Source organism: Venturia canescens, chromosome 2 (genome assembly GCF_019457755.1).
Source record: "Venturia canescens isolate UGA chromosome 2, ASM1945775v1, whole genome shotgun sequence".
NCBI lineage: Eukaryota > Metazoa > Arthropoda > Insecta > Hymenoptera > Ichneumonidae > Venturia > Venturia canescens.
The window spans coordinates 12,545,963-12,567,513 of NC_057422.1; the positions used below are offsets into that span (position 1 = coordinate 12,545,963).

The window sequence follows — 21,551 nt, forward strand, 5'->3', positions numbered from 1 at the left end:
TAGTTAGATCGAGTAAGGCAAGAGACATGGAGAGAAGGAGAAACACGCGTGGCTTATCACGCACCACGCACCCACTGGTTGTTGAGGGTTCGTAAGTGCCGCGAGCAAGAGCATCTGCACATAAAAACGCGCACTTACAACCTCAAAGGGGAAAGAAAGGGGGGAGCGAATAGCGCGTATTGGTGGGAATGGTGACGGAAATAGTGTCGACGCCATCTTGAAAACTGACGAATATTTCGGTTCCTCGGCCATTTTCGTTGCGTCGACGTCAAGTGCGGCCAGAGGCCCTCTCACATACTCGCTGGCGTCCGGGGGTATTAGATTTCAGTCTTCGACTTTGAGTTTTCCTTTGTGTCATAATATATCGGTACAGCCAAGTGCGGAAGGCTGTGTGAGCGTGATAACGCGATAATACGTCTCGTATTTGTTACAAACATTATATATATATATATATATATAAAATATATATATATACACAAAAATAAAAACTCGAAGTTTGCATTTGGATATAAGATTTATATTATTTCGATCATCGAGACGTTGAACGAGAGTCTATCTGCAGCAGAGCTACGAAAATCTACGCACCGAGGCGGAGTAATATGAGTAATGCAGCCAACCAGAATGGATCAGGTCTAGAGCAGCAGGTAAATCGTAAAGAAAAGATACATAAACATCCCCGAAACTTCTTTGAAGGTTCTTCAAAGTTTTGTGAGCGTTTTTCTTGTATGACACGAGCGTGAATCCCTTTCGGAAATGGTCCCCCGCGCGCCCCCTTTCACCTCGACATCGCAACTTTAATGATTCGTACTTTTCCTTTATTCTTATTTTATTCGCTTTGGTTTGATCGATCAATCATTCATTTGTGTAAATAATTGGGATTCTATCGTTCGTTATTATGCTCTTACCGCTGGCGTCTTTTAGAACACGCGAAAAATTCCGTGACGTTCATTCGCGTAATGGCGGCGGTCAATTCCCGGAACGGAGCAGCACGTTCCTCAACGTGATTGTTCGTTTGGCCTTTTTTCTCGACTTTTTTTTTTCTTACGTCGTCCCCTCTTGCCAACATACACGTGAATTCATCCGGGTTTACTTGATCCTCTCACCTTGATCCGTTATTTGAATGCTATGAAATTCATACCTCCCGTTGTCCCCGTCTCTAAGAAATAATTCACCCGATTTTTTCGTCCAATCTCCAATTCGCTGAACTCAAGCGAGGTTACTTGAACGAAAATTCACGAAATCATTATTATCTGCACCGCTGATGTGCTATGAGTTGAACGCGTTTTTTCCCAAATTTGTAATTATCACGTTTTCGAAACTATCAGCATTATGATTATGATTATTACTATTACTATCATTCCTATTCCGTTTTATTGCTATTGGAACAAAAAAATGATAAGCAAGTTTATCGTCTGAGTTCATTTGGGAAAATATTCAATAGCATTTGAAATAGAAAAAAAAGTCTTAAATTACTGAAAGTTTAACTACTGGTAATATTGGTTTGATAATATGATTATTGAACAGTTGATTTTCGAGTTGAATAAATGCAAATCATAACACAGCTTTTTTTGTTGATATTTATAATTTATTTATTTATTTTTTTCATTCTTTGTGCAGTTAGCTGGTCTGGACTTGCAGGGGTCCCGCCAACCTAGCGGGGGCCGATACGTTCCACCGCATCTTCGCAACAAAGTCGCAACCGATAGCGGTAAGTGAATTTATTCAAAAGGTTAGAATAATCATTGGTTTATGGAGGTTGATTCAAAGTGTTGCACAGCGATTTTTCGAGAATATACTAGACTCGCATGAGTAAGGGACAACTCAAATTGAACATAAGTTTCAATTGTAGAATTTGCAACCAAAATCTGATTCTGGTAAATGGAACTGAAGACTTGAGCTAATTTGTAGAAGAGTAGTAATTATTGAATCTTTTTCTCTTTTGAACCAAAAATAGGTAACGGACCGACGAGTGGTGACGATCATTCGGGTCAGAATTCAAGAACATATTCAGACAGAGATAGGGGTGGTGGACGCGACCAGGACAGAGATCGTGATTACGGATATCAAGGTTCCTCGTACAGAGATATTCGTAACAATCGTGACGCTGATTTCGGTAATTTCGGAGGTAGAAATCGTCGCCCTCAAGAGAATGGTCGAGACTATCGTTATGGAAATGGAGAACGAGATCGACCAATGGGAGGTGGCGGAGGTTCATGGCCAGAGCCGAGAAATGATCGTTGGCAAGAAAATCGAAATGATCAGAGAATGGGAGGCGGCGGCGGCGGTGGCGGAAGTCGATGGAAGGATGAGCGGGATGGTGGTGGACGAGGAGGAGGAGGACGAAACGAGGTCGATTGGACAATTCCCACTTCAAAGGACGAGCGACTCGAGATCGAACTCTTCGGCACTGGCAACACGGGTATTAATTTTAGCAAATATGAGGATATCCCCGTTGAGGCTACCGGTGACAACATACCCGGTCACATCTCATCCGTAAGTGTTACATTATTTTACGTTACACCTTGAAAACATTTAAAAACTCTTGTTTATATAAATACCAACAACTATTAATCTCAGCGCCTTGCAATCTATTTTTCAGGGCATAAACTTCCTCTCAACGGGGTGGAGAATGACCCTGTTTTCTTTCATAATCATGAATAAAATTATTTCAGATCAATATATCTCGAATCGTAAGAGAAACGATTGGAATTATATGTTTTTAAATATTTCCAAGATTTGTTTTTCTTACTAACGGACTATCAATAAGACTTGGAATAATAAAGGAAATTCAATAATTAATTTTATGAAAATATAACCCGGTATCAAATAACACGTGCCAATAAAACGTTGCAGTTTGACGAGGTTAAGCTGACGGAAATCATAAAGAACAGCATAACTCTCGCGGGCTACGACAAACCTACACCCGTACAAAAGTACGCGATACCGATAATAATCGCTCGCAGAGACGTCATGGCCTGCGCTCAAACAGGCTCTGGAAAAACGGCGGCTTTCCTAGTGCCAATATTGAATCAGATATACGAGTCCGGTCCACGCCCACCACCACCGCAGGCTGGCTCAGGTCGACGAAAGCAATATCCTCTCGGTCTCGTACTCGCTCCTACGAGAGAACTCGCCACTCAGATTTACGACGAAGCGAGAAAATTCGCTTATCGCTCAAGAATGCGACCAGCCGTTGTTTACGGTGGTGCCAGTATGGTCGATCAGATGCGCGAACTCGATCGCGGGTGTCATTTGCTCGTTGCCACACCTGGACGATTGGTCGATATGCTGGGACGTGGAAAAATTGGCTTACACAATTGCCGGTGAGCTCAGAAATCATGAAACTCTCTTAAAATAATTCTTACTCATCTTTCTGATTTTCATGTTCTTTTTTATCTTCGAACTTCCCTCAAAGTGAATAATCAATGTAACAAACAATTATGACGAAAGAAGGCTATATTAATAGGTGGAAAATTTTTAATCTGTACAGATATTTAGTTCTGGACGAAGCCGATCGTATGTTGGACATGGGTTTCGAACCACAAATACGACGCATCGTAGAAGAGGACACGATGCCACCGACCGGAGAAAGACAAACCCTTATGTTCTCTGCAACTTTCCCTAAAGAAATACAAATGTTGGCGCGTGACTTTTTAAGCAATTATATTTTCCTAGCAGTCGGCCGAGTCGGCTCAACTTCCGAAAATATCACGCAAAAAATTGTTTGGGTCGAGGAACACGACAAACGCTCGTATCTTTTAGATCTTTTACAGGCGAGCAACGTCATCGAACCGAGTGAGTTCAATATCTGACGAAAATTTGGTTTTGTTTCCTACAAAAGTTCTCAGTCTTTAAATGTTCTTTTATCTACGAAAAATTTAATTTTTTTATTTTAACTGCAGATTAAATGAAAAGAATTGAAAATCGACTCAAAAAATTCAAATTACAATCAGAAAGTCGCTTCACTGTTTAGAAAACCAGGTTTTATTGTAATAAAAACTGAACCTTATTCACTCGACGCTTCCCAAGGGAAAACTTAAAAGTTCGAAACAAAATGAAGGCTTTTCCAAATAAAATATAAACTCACAATCAATACAAACGAATTTCTAGGTGCGGAATCGCTCACTCTTGTTTTCGTGGAGACGAAAAAAGGTGCTGACATGCTGGAAGAGTTTTTAGCGTCCATGAATTATCCGGTGACGAGTATTCACGGTGACCGATCTCAACGCGAACGTGAAGACGCATTGCGACGTTTCCGAGCGGGAAAAGCTCCAATACTCGTTGCTACAGCGGTTGCGGCTCGTGGGCTCGATATTCCGCACGTTAAACACGTTATTAACTTTGATTTACCCGGTGATGTTGAGGAATATGTCCATCGCATTGGCCGTACCGGACGTATGGGAAATTTGGGTAAGTTCAGATGCAAAAAATGTCCAGTGGCTGAGAAAAATCCCTGAGAATGAAAAGTCTCTTCACTTGAATAAGAAATCTTCAAACAGTAATGTAAATTCTCTAACGAAGAACATACTTAACGAAATTTCTCATACGAGGCTGCCACATAAAACCTAAGCTCAAAAATATTCATCTTCGTTGCCTGTTTTTGATAAAATAAATGTCATGATACCTCTAATGAATTTCTGCTAAATGGTCATGATTATGATTTTATTGTGCGCAGGTCTCGCAACGTCATTTTTCAACAGCAAGAATCACAATTTGACTCGGGATCTCGTTTCGCTTTTGGCGGAGGCGAACCAAGAATTGCCTTCTTGGCTAGAGAACATGTTCTCAGAAGCCCGGCACTCAGGAGGCGGAGGTGGTGCTCGACGACCCACTGGTGGTAGCGGCAGCAATGCCAAGGGACGCTTCAGCGGCGGCTTTGGCGCCAGGGACTACCGTCAGACTCCTAGTTCCGGAATGGGAGGTGGACGAAGTAACGGACCAGGGGGAAGGCCCGGCGGATATGGAGGTAATTTATATTTCCAGCAATTCATTTATTAAGGTATAATACTATCGCTGCAGTCGTGCATTCGAATGAGTATGCAAAAATTATGCCCATTCCAATTTTGACACGAAAAAATAATCATTTTTAATGAACAAATTTGTCCCGATCAAAAACCGTTTATAATATATTTACATGGAAGTAAGAAACTGAAATAATAGTCATTTCAATTACTCACAAAATACTTGAGCACTTGTAATGAAAATGAGTATCAAACATAATTCTAATAGCTAATATTCATGATTGTATTACTTACTGTATTTTAACTGGGCACCACTCTATCTTTGTCACTTATTCAAAATTCAAAAATGTTACCTTATTGGATAATCTCGTGAATTGAAGTTATTATATTTTATCTCGTCGATTTCTATTCTTACTTTCCTTATCGGCCTCATAACTTTCAATATTCTGTCCATGTTTTGATTCAAGGTCGTTTCTGCCTTACAAATACTTATATTTTAAACGTACTCACGTTTTATGAAAGATCTTATTGCCCGAAAAATGTCCCCTTTTCGTTTATTGTTTATTATTTCGTAGTGCACGTGGAGATGACATTATTCATTTTCATCCAATACTTTTGAGTGTTTGCTCTTTTTTCTCAAATTAACTAAAAAAATATTTTGATGTCCCTTATCAAACCTTGCCATCTGTTATTCCCCTTTCTTCACATCTTAAAGACGAAGTTCGCCCTACCATGTTTTCGTTTTTATGTCAGCGCGTTTCTCAACAGTCTTGGTTCTCTAGGTGTCAAATCTGTTCTTGCTCTACCTACTCCTTCATTCCGCTATTATATGAAACGAGTGAAAATATTTCCAAGCTCTGGATTTTCTTGCTTTCTACTCCTTAAATCGGGTTAGCTGTTTCAAAATGGTTGTAACTAATTACAGGTGGTTACGGCGGAGGTTACGGCGGTAACTACAATTCTTCGTACAACTCGAGCAACAACGGAAGCAGCGGCAACGGTCAAGATTGGTGGGGGGGAAAATAGAATGATTCAAAACGATGAAAGAGAGAAGGAAAGAAAAAATGGAGAAAAGGAGAACTCCGTTCACCGACGTATTTGCGACCATTATTATTATTAATCTACACAAAAATTCGATTATATGTAAGTGCAAAAAGAGACACACACACACACACACACACACACAATACACGAACATTAACACAGGGACGTTCAATGAAAAGCGAGAAGAGAACAGAAAAAATGGACTAAGACGGACTTACGATCAAGTTGGACGAATCATTTGAGTCACTGGACTACGAATACGAATTTTGCGACATGAAATACACCACAAAGTCGATTCCTCCCCTTTCCCCTGTTTCCCTTTTCACTCAACACTTTCCAGCCCCCCCAAAGACATTTATTCATACGCGACCAAGTATTAACAAATCCCGAAAAGTTGCGAATCGCGCAAACTCGGTCCAAACCCCAAAGCCCTCACACTCTATTCGGTGCCTCATAATTTTTGAGGCCCGTCTTTTCTCTCGACGATCACGGTGAGCGCAAATCCTTTGTCCGATGTTCGGGAAAAAAGACATGGCTCTTAAAAAAAGCCGGTACAGCGCCACCCTTGTCGGAGATAGAAAAGAGAAAACTATGAAAAAGAAGAAAAAACGAACGAACAAAATGTATGTAACTGTGAGAGGGGATTTAATGGACATTGGGAATTGTTGAATATTAGCTAAATTGCATCAAACTCAATTATACAATGTAGAGAATAGTCATTTAATGAATCAAATCGTTTGACCGTTATTTACTAATCCGTGAAGAATAACGAATAATACAGTAGGTCAAAGGTAAATAAGATGAAAAAGTTGGCGACGAAGATAACAAAGAAAAAAAGGAGGAAAAAGAAAACACTGAGAAAACGAAATTTAGTTGAATTTGTTAGAACTCGTGTCGGGACTTATGTGTGAGACTCGTTGTTTGTGGCTTCGAATTATTTAAACGAATATTATATAAAACAAAAAAAAAAAACAAGTAAAAACGTATTGTGTAGCGAGGAAAATACATGGCGTGCGCGTGTTCGAGCCTACGGCCAATTATTGCCGAATCTCCGAATCACACTGTGGTCGTTAGACTCTCGATTAATCTTTCGCGTCGCGGGTTATCGACTGCGGCCAATTTAACTTTTTTTTTGTTCCTCTTTGATTTTCTCGTTTGATTTTTTTTATTTCTAAATGAGAGCATAAGTTGGAAGCATAAATGAAGGCCGCAGGCTCTGAAACACCCGAGCCTCATTGAAAAAACAATCGCATCAAAGACTCGACTGTTCTATTTGCATTATTTTCAATTTTTCCCCTTTTTTTTACGTCGACAAATGGTACTCTGTTGTTTTGTCGTCCCCAAAAAATAATAGACAAAAGAGGGAGAGAGAGAGAGAGTTAAAAATTTTGCGCGAGTGACTCGGAAGTCAGATAATCAAACACTCCAAGCTGGTTAGATCAAAGGGTACGTTTACGGGGTGAAAAGTATAAATCAATAAGGAAAAAGTTAAGCGTATCTCGTAATCAATTGGTGTAGAGATTTTTTTTTTCAATTTAATCGCTCTTGAGCAAGGTTGTACGAAAAAAAAAATATCTGTACATGGATTAATATAGATCAATTTCGATCTCCGTGGCTGTTCAGATTGATGAGTCCGAAAAAGTAAAAGAAACTTCGAATTTCCTTGAATATGAAAACATTGTAAAATCGCTGCTGGTCGGAACGAAGCAAAGGCGTTTATAAGGTCATCGCAATCGTTTTGTTTTCGGCTAAGGTTGAAATTTTGAAACGACATATACCCTCATTTCTCCGCTCGCCATTTGCACCAAAACAGATCAGTTTTTTTTTATTTTTAATTTTTTTTTTTTAGAAAACTGAACAAGGCCAGTAGTTTCGGAAATGAAATACGAAATTTGCATTCCATCCTTCCGGAGCTTGATCCTCAGGGAAGAATTGGAAAAATCACTCGCTCTCTCGTGGAACGGAGAAATAGAAGAAAATAAATGAATAAACAAAATTTCAAAAAATTAATTCACACTTCAAGCTAATTTAATGCCTCCCAAAATAGTGCAAAATGCGTAATGAGAATAAGGAATTAAGACTTGAGAGGCGGAGTAAAACTGAGCTTGCAGTTATAAATGACAATTAAAGTGGAAACAAAAACCCGCCAAAATACAGGAGCTCGGTTTGGAAAACTTTGAACAGGAAAAATGTGTATGACGTAATAAATAGGCGGAAAATCTGGTGAAAAAACGAGATGAAGATTTGAAAAAATAAAAAATGCCCGAGCATACACAAGTCGACGCGACACCGAGAGACGCACCCGTACAATATTTTATAACTGTATTTATCAGTACGATTAATGCTCTATATTATAAAAATAAACAATATTAAGTGATATTCGTAAAATACATTATTATAAACATATATAAAAGTAATTGAAAAAGTAAATGAAACAAAACAAGAAAAAAAATGAAACGACTGTGATATCGAACGATCTTGTGACATTCAATTTCCAACGCGAATTGAAACGATAAATGAACGATTAAACAAAAAATATACAAATATTTAAATTAATTAATTAATTTATCGGGTATTGAATGTCGGTGAAAGGAAAAATAAAGAGGCTCTGTAATTACGAGCTCAGCGGGAGGAATATTAAGTCGTTACGATAATACAACACCAACAACACGGGCAAACTTTGGGTGACGTCAATGAAAACAAACACGAATCGGAGGTTATTTTCAGTTTCGTTAGTTCCCGAAAATCGAGCGCGTCTCAACTAATCGAAACATTAAGATACTTTCATCAATTCATTGGATATCGTAAATACACAATTTTAAAAACAAATTAACGTTTTCGAGTTCAAGAGCTGTGACTCTATGTTATCCATTTTTATCACGCTAGGCAGTTTTATACTTCGGAAAAGGTCGAAACCGAAAATGATCTATTTACGTTCCGCGTCACCCGGTCAGAGAAAAAATGAGAGAGAGAGTAGCTGTAAAACAGGTAATTCGGGGCATTGTTCATACACTCGAGATGAATGAAAACGGGATCGAAAAAAAATGAGACATAAAAATGAAATAATAAACGATGGAGTAAATGGAAATGATCACGGGCGAAAAGGCGGCATCGTTATTTCGTCATTCGTCGATGAAGGCTCGTAGGTTTTTGTAGCATTTTCGGGGGATCGTTCAACGGACGGGCAACCTAACGAAATAAAATAATAACCCTGAATTGTCGTCGTCCCCCTGTGATTCATCTACGCTGGCGATAAGAATAAAAAAGTACAAATTCGTTTCGCGTGACAACCGACAAGATTTTCTAGACACGTCATACTTATTATATAAATACCTGTTATATTCGTAGATTAATAGTGCAATCGCGTGATTGAAGGCGTCGTATGACCGTGGACCAAGGTATGAATGCCTCTTCGCGAGGAACGATCATTTATTTTCAATTACTACACACATTTATTTGTATTCACTTTTTGTTCTCCATTATTTACCATCTAATATATGCGTCCCGATCATTTTGGGCCATTTTTAATGAGAGAGGGAGTGAAAAAATACATATTTCACGAGTTTCCACTCGAAATTGTTCCGCAGTCACGAAATATCCCGTTTAGATACAAGGATTTCCAAAAATCACGCCTGTACCGCCACGGCTGATTGGATTGTTTAACGATATTCCAAAGCGCAAACTCTGCATTCGTTTTTTCCAGTAGCTCGTTCGCGAGATGATAAATAATAAACAGTGATAAACTCCACTACGAAGATAGCATTTCACGAACGGTGCTTCACAAAAAAAGTACACAGACTTTGCTCTTTAGAATTTCGTGATTCGCGTAACCTGAAAGTGAGGGTGTAATTTTTTAGAAATTCTGTAGAATCAGTGATGAATTCTAGAAAACTAGCGCCTGCCACAACGAAGATCGTCTCATTTTCAGAACCATTATGATTACGATTATTATTATTATTATTATTATTATTAGATTATTATTACTATTATTTTTAAATTACGCATATAATCGAAGCTCGATAATAAGGAGCAGCAATGGTTGACCGTCGGCAAATAATCTTATTTATAACTAAAGTTCTAAGTATTTATTTTGATTTTTTTCCTGTCGTTTGTACCTTGCGAGCGCGGTTGGGTAAAAGATTCAATTTGTTTTTTTTTTCATCGGTCCTCTGCTGAAAATAATCGGCGAGCAACAGCATTTTGGGTGGAAAATAAAATATTTATAATAATTCATCGTGCGACAGAAACAAAAAAATTCAAAACAACAGAAAAACAAACATGAAGGAAGGCAAAACTAGGCCATACTAAATGTCCGAATTAATAGAGTTGAACGGTATGAAGAGAAAAGAGCGAGAGAGCGATGAGATATTAACATGAAATTATGATATATATACGGTCGCTGTTGATGGTGTATATACGACATAGCTAAATATGAATGACGTGAAAAGTTTAGTGCAAACCGATAAAAAAAGAACAAAGTCATGTTAGACCGACTACGATCATGCGAGCAGGACAGTAAGAAGGCAATAATTGGATAAAAGAAAAAGGAAAGAATAGAAGAATAAAGGGAAAATTCCCTCCGCATAAATTTTTTTCATTTTCGTACTGAAATTAAATTAATTTTCCGGTAAAGGAGCTGCGAAAAATCATCACTCTCTAAATTTGTACGAGTGAAAAGAGCGTCGTTTGAAAGGTAACGAATAAAGCTTGGAGTGAATTTACAAAATCAATCGTCTTTCTGCGAATTATTACAATTAGTGCGAAAATAGGAATGTAATGAGTGTTCGTATGATAAAAATTCTTTGTGGCCATCGGAGCAAAAGCAAATGGTATTTGCAAAACTTTGGCTACGTCGATCACATGATCCATGCGTCCCTCTTACGTCGCCAAACAGTCACAGGCAGTTCAAAATTTTTCATAAAAACTTTCAAACAAAGAACGCGACACTGGGATTATTTTAAAGTAATCGAGCTCCATCTTACGGGGACAAAAAAAAACTAAAAATTGGAGGAATCCGAAAGAGTTGACGAAAGGATTCAAAATAAATAACGCCGCAACGGTGGACGTACCATTCTGTCGGTATATCTTTAAAATATTAGTATAAATCCACACGTTTACAATGCTACGTTAGTTATTCGAAAAAGGAATAAAAACCACATTGGCATAATACTAAAAATCACTTGTAACGTCGCGCGAGAGTAATCGGATTAAAAGTAAATAAACAGAAATAAAAATAAAACAAAATGATTATACATTTTGTGTCGTTTTCAAAACTTGTGTATGAAAACTCGACGTTACGATTAAGCGCAGTAGGTTGCGGACCGAGATTGTGACAAACAAGTCCAAGTCATGGCTACAAAAGTATAAGAACTCTTAAAGAGCCGAATTGGATGATGAAAGGAATGAAAATAATAATTTTTGGCCCGGTTCGTCTAATTACAGGCTAATTAATCGAACTTGTCGGAAAAAATACGGTTTTTAAACAATTTGTTACGTAATATCTCTGGGATTTTGTTCAAGTCCATGGAAAATAAAATTGGTGCTAGCGCAATGCCGTACTTCTTTGGGGGCGTTTATCATTGAAACGCGTTAATTTTTTTGGAACATTTGATTTGTTAGCGACTAATTTTTTTTTAAACGACAATTACGTACCTCTACGACCGTTTCGAATAGCCGTCTACCCTTGCAAATACCCAGATTCTTTAATTATGCAGATCGATTCGTGACAGTATGGCACTTGAATTCTGAAAGTTTCATAATGAAGTAAAACTATTTATGCGCCTGCCATACTTTCAACGAAGTTCAAAAATCCTGCAATACTTCAGAAACAGTTGTTTATCAAACGTTTTCGAGGTACAAATTCACCAAACGTAAAATTATTTATCACAGTATGGCATTGTCGTATTTTTTTAGCTGCAACGCTAGTGTACCTAAAAAAATGTCCCATACTTTAACCATAGGTCCAAGAACTATCAGACTCGAGCTACAATGTAGAAAAAATAAAAATTAAACGATTTGTTACACAGTACGGTATTAAAATTTTTCGAAAGTTAATGCGGAATAATGAGAAAAACATACCATCTCATACCCAGAAAACTTGTCCTGTAGCTTCGATTAGGATAAATCTTATAAATACTTATACTAGTACGCTCAAGTCGCATCGAATTTATTTGGATTTTTTTCAAAGCTCTTAAAATAGCGCAACAACGTTTTACAGAGTTTACGAAAGAAACGTTAAAAAATGTTACGCACTCGACTTCATTTTCATTTATTCCGATAAATTTATTATTCAAACCTCCGAACCTCCATCTTCACTTTCATCGTCCTCGTTGCTGCTGGTATCGGTATCTCTCCAGCTTTTATCTTCGATATCCGAAGTGCACACGAATCGCCGATCGTCCGCATGACGTTGTCGTCGAACCAATGATCCCAAAGATATATTCGTATCCCTCGAAAGTACCGAGGGGTCGGAAGTCTTGAGATTTTTCTCGAATCTTTCATCTGTGGCACGTGCTGTAAGATTTTCAAGAGGGACAGTCGCACTTCGTTGAGAATCCACATTCCGGTGACTGTACAGTTTAAACGAATATAAAAATTTTTTAATTCGTTGAAATATTAAAAATAGTGAAATATTGAAATAGCATTTACTGTGAGCAGAAAGAAAAGACCTGCAAATAAATTTCTCAACAGAAAAGCTCTCCTCTTCGCTCGAACATCTTCGTAAAAACATCTTGATATTTTTCTGCTTTGAGCAGAATTTTCAGAAATTTTTTTGCCGTTGCGACAAAGGTTGCAACCTTTAAAAAGATTGGCCGGAGGCTGAGTCTCTTGAACAGGACTTATGCGAAGGTGACTGAACTATTAGGCCGCTTCAGTCTTTCCAAAATGTACACAAGATTTGAAACATACAATGTATGTTTTCAAATCTTGTTATCAGATAAGTATGCACTTACATACAAGTTAGAAATTGAATACTGATGTTCTTTGTACCTTCCACTGGTATAAAGAATGGTCATATTTTGGTGCTCTTCAAAAAATGTTACAATTTTCAAAATAACATTCCAGGTATTTCGGCTCAACCCACGGGTATGGCTCGATTGGATTCACATTTCTTATATAAATAACTGGTCAATCAAGTTTCACGTTGGAACAAATCGGTTTGCATAATTTGAAAAAAAATATACGTCTTTACAGCGGTCTGATTGCTATTCGGAACCGTCGTAATGACGTGGCATCGTAATTTTCTTAATTATTGATTTGAAGATTGTCGTTAAAAAAATGAATTCGTAGAAAATGTTTAATAAAAATAATGAACGCGTTTCAATTAGTACGGCGGGCTATAAGCGCTGCCAAAAAAGTATCGCATTGCGCAAGCGCCGATTTTATCTTTCATGGATTAACCCTTAATGTGCATCTGGGGTCAGGTTGACCCCAACATTTTTTCTCACATGAATAGCATTTACAGATGAGCATCTCATAAGTAAAACCGCCAATATTAAAAAATCGTTATCCCCTCTCTAAAAGTAGGGAGCATAGCCACTTCATACTCCAAAATAGACTTTTTGGAACGATTGCAAAGTGGACTATTTTTCCCTTAAAGCATGGACACTTGTCTGTAAAACTCTGTAAGGATTTTTTTCAAAACTCAAAATTTAATTTTTTACGAGTGATTTAACCGAAAAAGTGCTTTTTACGCGCACTATCAACTTTGAGCGCGTTTTTGAACAATGAAAAAAGATTTTTTTGGAAATCCGACTTTGCAGCCTTAAAGTTGGATCAATTCACTGCAAAAAGTGACTAAACCTTTTATTTCGAAAAGCGCATAGTTACCGAGATATTCGATGTCGAAAATGGCCTGGGGTCAAAGTGACCCCACGTGCACGAAATGTCTCGCTGTGAAGGTGTGCACACTAAGGGTTAAAAAAATGCCAGACAAATCGTTCGAAAACCTTATTTTTTCCGAACAAGTTCGATCAACTAAATTTTGCAGCAATTTGAACTTCTCTGTCACCATCGCCCAGTTCAAGCTTCGAATATCATGGAATTCGCAATCCTGAAACAATTTCTATCACACGTGTTTTTTACTTTGTAACATAATTCGGTTATCGAAAGAACCGAATGGCGAATAATCGACGCTCCACTCTCGTTATTTTTTACGATTTTCGGACGACAAGCATTAATCCAATAAAAGTCAAGAGATAGCAGGACACAATATATTTTCCCCGTTTATATATATGTATGTATATATATATACACACACTCGAAACACAATGGAATACAGTAGTTGGATTAAATTGAATAACGCGCCCGTATAAAGAACGGACACTTTCTTTCGTTTTAAGGGCCGACCAAAAATTGGAAATTTCACGTTTTTCAATAATCATAGTCTAATACATTTTTTCATTTAAACTCGTATTTTTTGAACATTCATACACATTTTTTAGTTTCGTTCAATTCCCAAGAATGGGGCGCCTTTTTTAGGAAACAAAAACAAATCGTGGACGCTGTGGGACAATTGGTGGGAACGAGAGAAAAAAACTGCTTGTCGATAGCTACGATAAAAAATATTTTCACCATACATATTGTCGCGAAAAAAATTCTCGCAGATGCTACATTTAGTGAACTTACAATTTACAGACATAAGCAATTTATTTATTTTTCTTTAGTATTGACCAAAATATAAGAACGCATTTTGATTCTCAAGTCCCTTTGAAAAAGGCACAAAAATAAGTGTTGATTCGAAGTATAGTTCGGGTAATTCCCACGTAATACAGTGAGTATAGGTGTTTGAGCTGACATAGTTTCGAAGGTTGTTCTTCTGCGGACCAACGTCATTCTCAGCTGACGTGATTCAGCGTTGGTTAAGTAAAAAATTGCTTCGCATCCATTTCGGCTTTCATTTTTACTTTGGAGTGTGAAATATTAATTCAAATCATGCTTAAAGATTGCTAATAATTACTGTGCATCGATAGAAGAATTTTAAAATTAATAAAAAATCTGTTGATTTTATGGTCGCACCGTTTCAACATTTTCTGTTGACAATGTCACGGGGTCATTTTCAATCTTTCAGCAACATTTATGCGTTAAAAAAAAATACAAAAAATGTACTTGAGCAAGAAAATGATTCATATTTTTCTTTTGTTTTGACATGAACGAAAGTTACTACGTTTACACGCCACTTTTTTTCCGGTTCAGTTATATCATTATAGATATACAAAATACTCTTGATATATATATAAATATACCCGTCTGTGTATACAAAACTGAAATAAAAGCGCCGTATAAACGTAGTCAGTAACGAGTCTCGGAGAAATTGATTGTTGGAAATTTCGAGTTTTCATCCGTTACGTAGAATGACGAAAAGGCGCGAATGTTTCATACATTCAAAGTTTTCTTATTCTTAAGTCACTAATACACTATCCATATATCAATGTATATATCGTGCGGCACATTTTCATTCTTGACGAAATTTCGGCGACATTATTCGCCATCATTTTTGAATATTGACCATTCAACACGCATTTGCACATTATCATTATTATTAATATTATAATTGCAACAATTTTTAAAGCTATAATGGTATACGATTTTGTATACAATTTGAATATATTTATATATATATATATATAAGGACGCGATTACACAACTTTTAAAACCGTACTTTATCGTTATAATCCGAGGAATAAATTTACCGAAATAGAAATCTGTGCGCAAATTTGGCATTACAGCTTTAATATACATTTATATATTTTTTCTGCTTGTTTCTTTTACATACAGATAAAACTCTCCAACTTTATATGCGTGCGCAAGACACATTTTAATTTGTATTTCCGGTCGAGAATCTGGTACGGTACTTCCGTTACATTTCATTTCCCTTTATGGTCGAGTTATTAAAAAAAAGAAATCACAGCTGAGCGAACTCGAACAAACGAATCGTTCAATTTTAAGCGGCAGTGACTTTCGTTGCGTTTTTCTTTTTCTTCATCGAGTAAAAATATAAACTCATCTTTACTTTCTTTCTTTCCTCTTTAGGGACGTATAAATACTTTGATGTCCCAACTTACACGAATTTCTTTCACGATGCATTGACTGTACCAAAAGAGTGTATTATAAAAAAAAGAAAACAGAATATTCCAAAGTTATTCGGTTGGTTTGACAAATTATTTTCTAAGCTTTCGAAGATTTATATTTTTTATCTAGCGACCGAAGTTATTTACAGAAAAGAAAGTGAAATCGTTTAACCAACCATCGTTATTTGCCATTGAATCATTCAAGATCTTATGTCAAGCCAAAAAATTTGAATTCTTATCATTTTGAGAATTCAATGTACTGTCTTCTGTAAAAAAAAACAGAGCTGTTAGAATGTGGTCAAGGCACCATAAAAATAAAAAAAACTGCGTCGTCGGAGGGAACAAAGATTAAGTGGATTATGATCGAAAAGTTTTTGCGTAATTCTTGCAATCGGTTTTTCGTTTGTTACTATACGAGTAAACATTAAAAATTTCATATATACGTAGAGATAAATTAATCATCGAAAGTAGTTATGGTCGCGCGTAAATAGCACGCAGCTTGAAAAATATTGAGATCTTGCATTGTAATATTTGCGAAAGATAATAATCAGTACAAGAATTAAATGGTATACATCTTAAAAATGACACACGTTAGCGACATCAAATTGAGGCCTTTTTCCAAACGCCCGAAAAACCGGGGCATCACTTCGTCCTTTAAGGCATTGCGTACAAACAGCAAGTATCTAACTATTATTTATATTGTCCTGTTGTGTGAGGCACGAGGGAAATGAATCCTTCGTTTATACGTCGAGAATTTTATTTTTTGCACTCTAAACTAGTTCCAAGAGAATTTGTTCTCCCTTTAAAATGACGAACGAGAAGCAAAGAAGGCAACTGAGGGTGAGTACCCAAACTTTCTCTCGACAATCACTATTTGATGGTCTGCGAAATAACAAAAAGCTGTGGTATTTCTGTAAACATTGCCTATTGTCAGTTTGCACAATTCGTTTTGTCTCGCTTACAATCTTTCATCTTTACATATTTATTAGTGTAGAAAAAAAAATTGTATATATGTTTATACATTTTTCAATAGACCGAAACTGCGACATGATTCTATTTTTTTTTACTTTCATCTCTCGAAGATTCAACGAGAGTGAATAATTCGGTCGTACCCCAATTTACAAATTAAAATTTTACGACGGACGCTTATGATTAAAATATATACGTATGTATATATATATATATATATATCCTTATTATACAGTAAATCTACTATATTTCTCAGTAGTATAATAGTAGTTTTCCTTCTTCGTGAAGAACAGCCTAAAAATTTGTACGGCTTTATCTTGTTGTTTGTCTTTTTTTTCTTTTAATTCCGTAAATAATTGCGCATACTTTATACGTTTGTAGATATATATAAATTATCATTCATATATTTGTTAATATATAAACAATAGCGTTTTACTTTCAATGTGTTTAATTTTTTTCATCTTCTCATTCAATTATAAACGACTCTCTTGTACTAAATAATCCTATATTTGCACTCGCGTCAAGGCTCCTCGTTTAGTTTTCTGGTTTGCTCCACATTTTTGCTCTCCATTAGTTCTTCTCATAATTGCGAATACGAAATTAATCGAAATTCTGAATGAAAATCGAATGTTTTCGAGTTCGACTCGTCTTTTTTGAAATTTAATAATGGCATTTCAGGCCGTAGAGATCGAAAAAGATAAACACACTTTGTTATTAGCTCGTCATGCGGGACGAAGGCTTCCAGAATAGACTCTTCTCCCCCACTTATTCACAGGAAAACCTGTTCAGAGTTATTTACCTCACTTATCTAGGTCTCATTTATTTCTCTATCTTTCCCTCTTGATCGCTAATTCGGTTTTTTCGTCTTTTTTCTCTTACGACACTGAACTTATGGCGTTGTGTGGCGAACCCATTTGGGTTAAAACTTTGTCCAGCCACTGTAGAGGACCGTGCAAATGAACTTCTATCCAACACGGCGTTGAAGTTACATCTTGTCGATGGTATTCGGCACCCCATCCTTTTACGAATGACATCCTGAATAAAATATCAACTATTGTGAGTATTATCGAAACAACTTTTTATGACTACATGAAAATATTATGGTTAGTGTCGGAAAAAAATTCTAAAACTTAGGAAAATTTGTTATTTATAGAATTGTTGCCTTTACTTCAGTAGATGAAAATGTTAAAATATTTTATTGATAATTTGAGATGTATTGAAAGTCTTTAATCACCTGATAGTGCACATTTTGGTGAGTTCGTAAACTGCCTCAAAGCCATGATTGACACTTTGTGACAATAATTGAGCAAACTCCTGATTGTTGAATATCTTGAGAGAGCAAGCAGGAGGTATTTTGCAGACGGTGCTGGGATGAAAGCCGTGATGATGATTACAATTTCTCGATTGTACGAAAATAGCGGAATCGGATAAACACTCGGCGTAAACTTCACCACCAACGTAATACAGATGAACGCCTTTGCCAATATGTCGCCTGGTGTTTTCGATCGTGGAGTTGCGATTTACGTTGGATAATTGGCCGAGACAAAAGCGATCGGAATTGTTACTAGGGTTGGTGAAACCGTCGACGATTACAGAGTGGGATTGACAGTGGAAAACTTCGCCGACGCGACAGTTCAACTCGTAATAGGCGATTGAGGCCCAGTAGAGAGGTTCTTGGTAGCAGACAGGGGCGACTTCTGCCGAGTTTCCGGTTGTATCCATTGCGGCTGGATCCGGAGGTGGGGATTGGCCAGACTGGGAACCATCCTCAGGTGGGGAATATGCAGGGGGTGGAGTTTCCGGCAAACCATTAGCTCCGTAAGGACTCTGGGGATTGGGGGATGTTGTGCCACCAGGACTGGGTACTGAACCCACCGAAGACATAGGCGAGGTCGGATTCACAACACTGCTACCGCCACTCCCAGAATTAAAGCCGCTTGACGAGTAAGACACGTTATGAGGCATCGTTGGCTCAGGAAGCTGATGAAATGGCAGCAAAGAATGACCCGGTGCAAATTCTGAATGCCTTGGTACTAGAACAGGTGGTAATACTGGACTTTCCACTCTCTTGTAATGATAAGGATTTATACAGACTTCTTTTTGCTTGGCGGAAAATGGATATTGGCACAATTCCAAAGGTTTGAGTTCATGATGCGACTGGAGATCGGGCCATCGCCACACTCGACAATAAATTACATGTGGCAAACCCTTTCTATGCGACACCTGTAAACGTCCGTCCAAACTCCTAGGTATCGTTACGCACTTGCTAGGCGTACCAGGACAGCTCAGAGCTCGCTCCAATTCCTCAATTGCGCCTTTGCGTTTTTTCAATTTCTTTACCAGGGAATCTACCGCTTTTTCTGCCCATTTCTCTTCCTCGTCACCCTGTTTCCAACCCAAAAGTTTTTTTACTGCTGGACTCGTGAATGAAAACAGGCTGTTTAATGAGGACATGGGCCCCGAACTCGAAGAGCCTTCTTCGTCATCCATTTTTGCTTTTCAACTCGACAAATTTGATTTTAAATCTCTACTGACAGTGGTTTGTGTCAGTGTTCCCTCAATACCTGTGGATCATATATACATTCTCATCAGCCCAAATTACGTGCACTTGTTTTTACTTGTTATTTTTTTTATTATTCCTGTGTTGTTTTCTGTTGCCTTTGATCTCGGTTTTACACTTTAATAAAAAAATCTCCAAAGAAAAATGAATTTACGAGATTTTGAAGTTAAAGCCGAACTCAACATTGAATACTATACTCTACGTTATGATTCACTCCGAAATTTAGACGAACGGTTGTTGAACGTTCACAGGAGTGAAATTATTAACTTGCGTCTTGATTACATACTCCGAACCGTGTCTACATTATTGTTCACTTGAATCACTATACAATACTTTTTCCCTGAAACTTGATAAACCACTCTAGTTTGTTGTAACGTTTTTAGTAAAAAAAATCCCGCGCAACGTGATATAAATACGAAAAAACTGATATACGAATGCAAATTCGAGGTTAGGTCGGTCGTTTGGAGTCAAACGCGATGCTCCTGGACATTTATGATTCACTGATCCTTTACATTGGTGTATCTTGTCGATGTGACAATATTAGTGTATCAAATACGCGTAACGATTATCTTTCGAAGTAGGAGGAAAAAAAACGCACTGCAGACACGTTACAAATGGCTTCCGGTACAATATTGTTTTTTTACGGGTACCGAGTGTCCCGCGCCCGAGGGGAGTACGCAGGGAGCGCGCGCGTCGCCCGTTAGCGCAACGCCCGGAGAGCGAGCAGCTTCGTTATTCCGCATAGCACCCATCCACATTTATATATGTATTTACATCTATGTAACTATATCTACATTTACATACAAGTATACACTTTCGAGCATCAAGGATTCGCGTTGAAAAAAACTCTTGAAAAACAGCAGCAAACTCTTGATGTACACAAAATTGCAAATGGCGGAAAAAAACTAAGAAAAATTGTGAAGTTATTATTGAATTACTAATCTAATTTGAAATCATTCGATTTGTAATTTTCTCTTTAAGCGATCTTTCTCCTGTCTCGAAGCAGTGGCTGATTCGACGCAAGACGCAACTAACTAGAAACGTTCTGCTGCAACTCCGCGCGTATAAACAATCCGCCAAATCTTCAACTGTTACATTACTAACCTGTATAAACCTGAATCCTGTACCTTGAGGCATCAACGAATTACAAGCTTATCATTCAAACTTCTCTAATTCGAACATAGTGAACTTCTTTGGCGTGCAAAAAAACTATTGCACTTGTTTATCACGGAGGAGCACCCAGCACCAAACCTATCTCTCACTCGGAACACAACGTTATGGCGTTACGGCATAATGGCGGAGTGTTTACGAGTACCCGACAACAGCGGCGTCTGCATTCGCTACTTGTCACCTCTTGAAAGATTTTTTTCTAGTATTCTCTCTCTCTCTCTCTCTTTCGATCTTGATTTGCGCAATGCACTCAGGCGTTTTTTTTTCCTTAATAGCTTTGCACTTATTGCGATAGACCGACGACTAACTTTCCCTGATAAATCTTTTTTTAAGAGGGAGACTTATTGGACTTAATTTTTATTTTATTTTTTTTTCTGTCGTGCAGCATATACGATGATGTGAAAATGTCGCTTGTTTCTTTTCTCTACTTCTCTCTCTCTCCAAAAATGAAATTGCGGTAGCAAATTTCGTCTTGCCAGATTACCAAAACGTTCGGGCAAATAGATATATTACCAATTCAAACAACTTCCCGTATTTTCCGAGATTTTTGTATTAATGTAGGAAAAAAAAGACGCGACAACTGGACTTTATATTTTGCGTTGCTATCGAATTGTATGTATCATTGTATATATATATGAAATGAAGCATATATACGCATAAAATAAATTTAATGATGACCAACTGTCGGATGACGATAATGGCCGTTTTCTCCGGCGCGGTTCAAACTCAGTTCAATTTTTTTCATATAGTTTCGAGATAGGATGAACCGAGTTTAAA

At 37.5% G+C, this 21,551-nt stretch overlaps 2 protein-coding genes across 5 annotated transcripts; one reads left to right on the forward strand and one right to left on the reverse strand.

Annotated features, from left to right (window-relative positions):
• Positions 1 to 248: 248 nt before the first annotated feature.
• bel (ATP-dependent RNA helicase bel) lies at positions 249 to 12,030 on the forward strand. Of its 2 annotated transcripts, XR_006260019.1 has the most exons (9): positions 249 to 644; positions 1,618 to 1,708; positions 1,955 to 2,493; positions 2,854 to 3,323; positions 3,491 to 3,795; positions 4,111 to 4,410; positions 4,676 to 4,966; positions 5,887 to 6,104; positions 7,855 to 12,030. XR_006260019.1 is itself a non-coding variant. In XM_043412129.1 (8 exons), exons 1-8 carry the CDS (start codon positions 600 to 602, stop codon positions 5,985 to 5,987), a joined length of 2,142 nt encoding a protein of 713 aa, XP_043268064.1. In that variant the 5' UTR covers positions 249 to 599; the 3' UTR covers positions 5,988 to 12,030. The 2 variants fall into 2 exon arrangements, 1 of the variants encoding a protein (XP_043268064.1); XM_043412129.1 differs by having other exon boundaries at positions 5,887 to 12,030.
• Positions 12,031 to 14,204: 2,174 nt separating this feature from the next.
• Positions 14,205 to 21,073, reverse strand: LOC122407022 (Mothers against dpp). Of its 3 annotated transcripts, none has more exons than XM_043412965.1 (3): positions 20,709 to 21,073; positions 18,279 to 19,608; positions 14,205 to 18,079 (listed from the first exon to the last, which is right to left on the reverse strand). In XM_043412965.1, the coding sequence occupies exons 2-3, from the start codon at positions 19,532 to 19,534 to the stop codon at positions 17,920 to 17,922; spliced, it is 1,416 nt and encodes a 471-aa protein (XP_043268900.1). In that variant the 5' UTR covers positions 19,535 to 19,608; positions 20,709 to 21,073; the 3' UTR covers positions 14,205 to 17,919. The 3 variants fall into 3 exon arrangements, with proteins under 3 accessions (XP_043268900.1, XP_043268901.1, XP_043268902.1); XM_043412966.1 differs by lacking the exon at positions 20,709 to 21,073 and adding an exon at positions 20,409 to 20,556; XM_043412967.1 differs by lacking the exon at positions 20,709 to 21,073 and adding an exon at positions 19,938 to 19,951.
• Between the last annotated feature and the right edge of the window lie 478 nt (positions 21,074 to 21,551).

Excerpts from the sequence above, each read along its gene's own strand:
- LOC122407022 (XM_043412965.1), bottom strand. The coding sequence starts at position 19,534 with ATGGATGACGAAGAAGGCTCTTCGAGTTCGGGGCCCATGTCCTCATTA. Across the intron at positions 18,080-18,278 it reads ACCAAAATGTGCACTATCAG|GATGTCATTCGTAAAAGGAT; the intron begins GTGATTAAAGAC and ends TATTTTATTCAG.
- bel (XM_043412129.1), top strand. The coding sequence starts at position 600 with ATGAGTAATGCAGCCAACCAGAATGGATCAGGTCTAGAGCAGCAG. Across the intron at positions 4,411-4,675 it reads CGGACGTATGGGAAATTTGG|GTCTCGCAACGTCATTTTTC; the intron begins GTAAGTTCAGAT and ends TATTGTGCGCAG. Across the intron at positions 4,967-5,886 it reads AAGGCCCGGCGGATATGGAG|GTGGTTACGGCGGAGGTTAC; the intron begins GTAATTTATATT and ends AACTAATTACAG.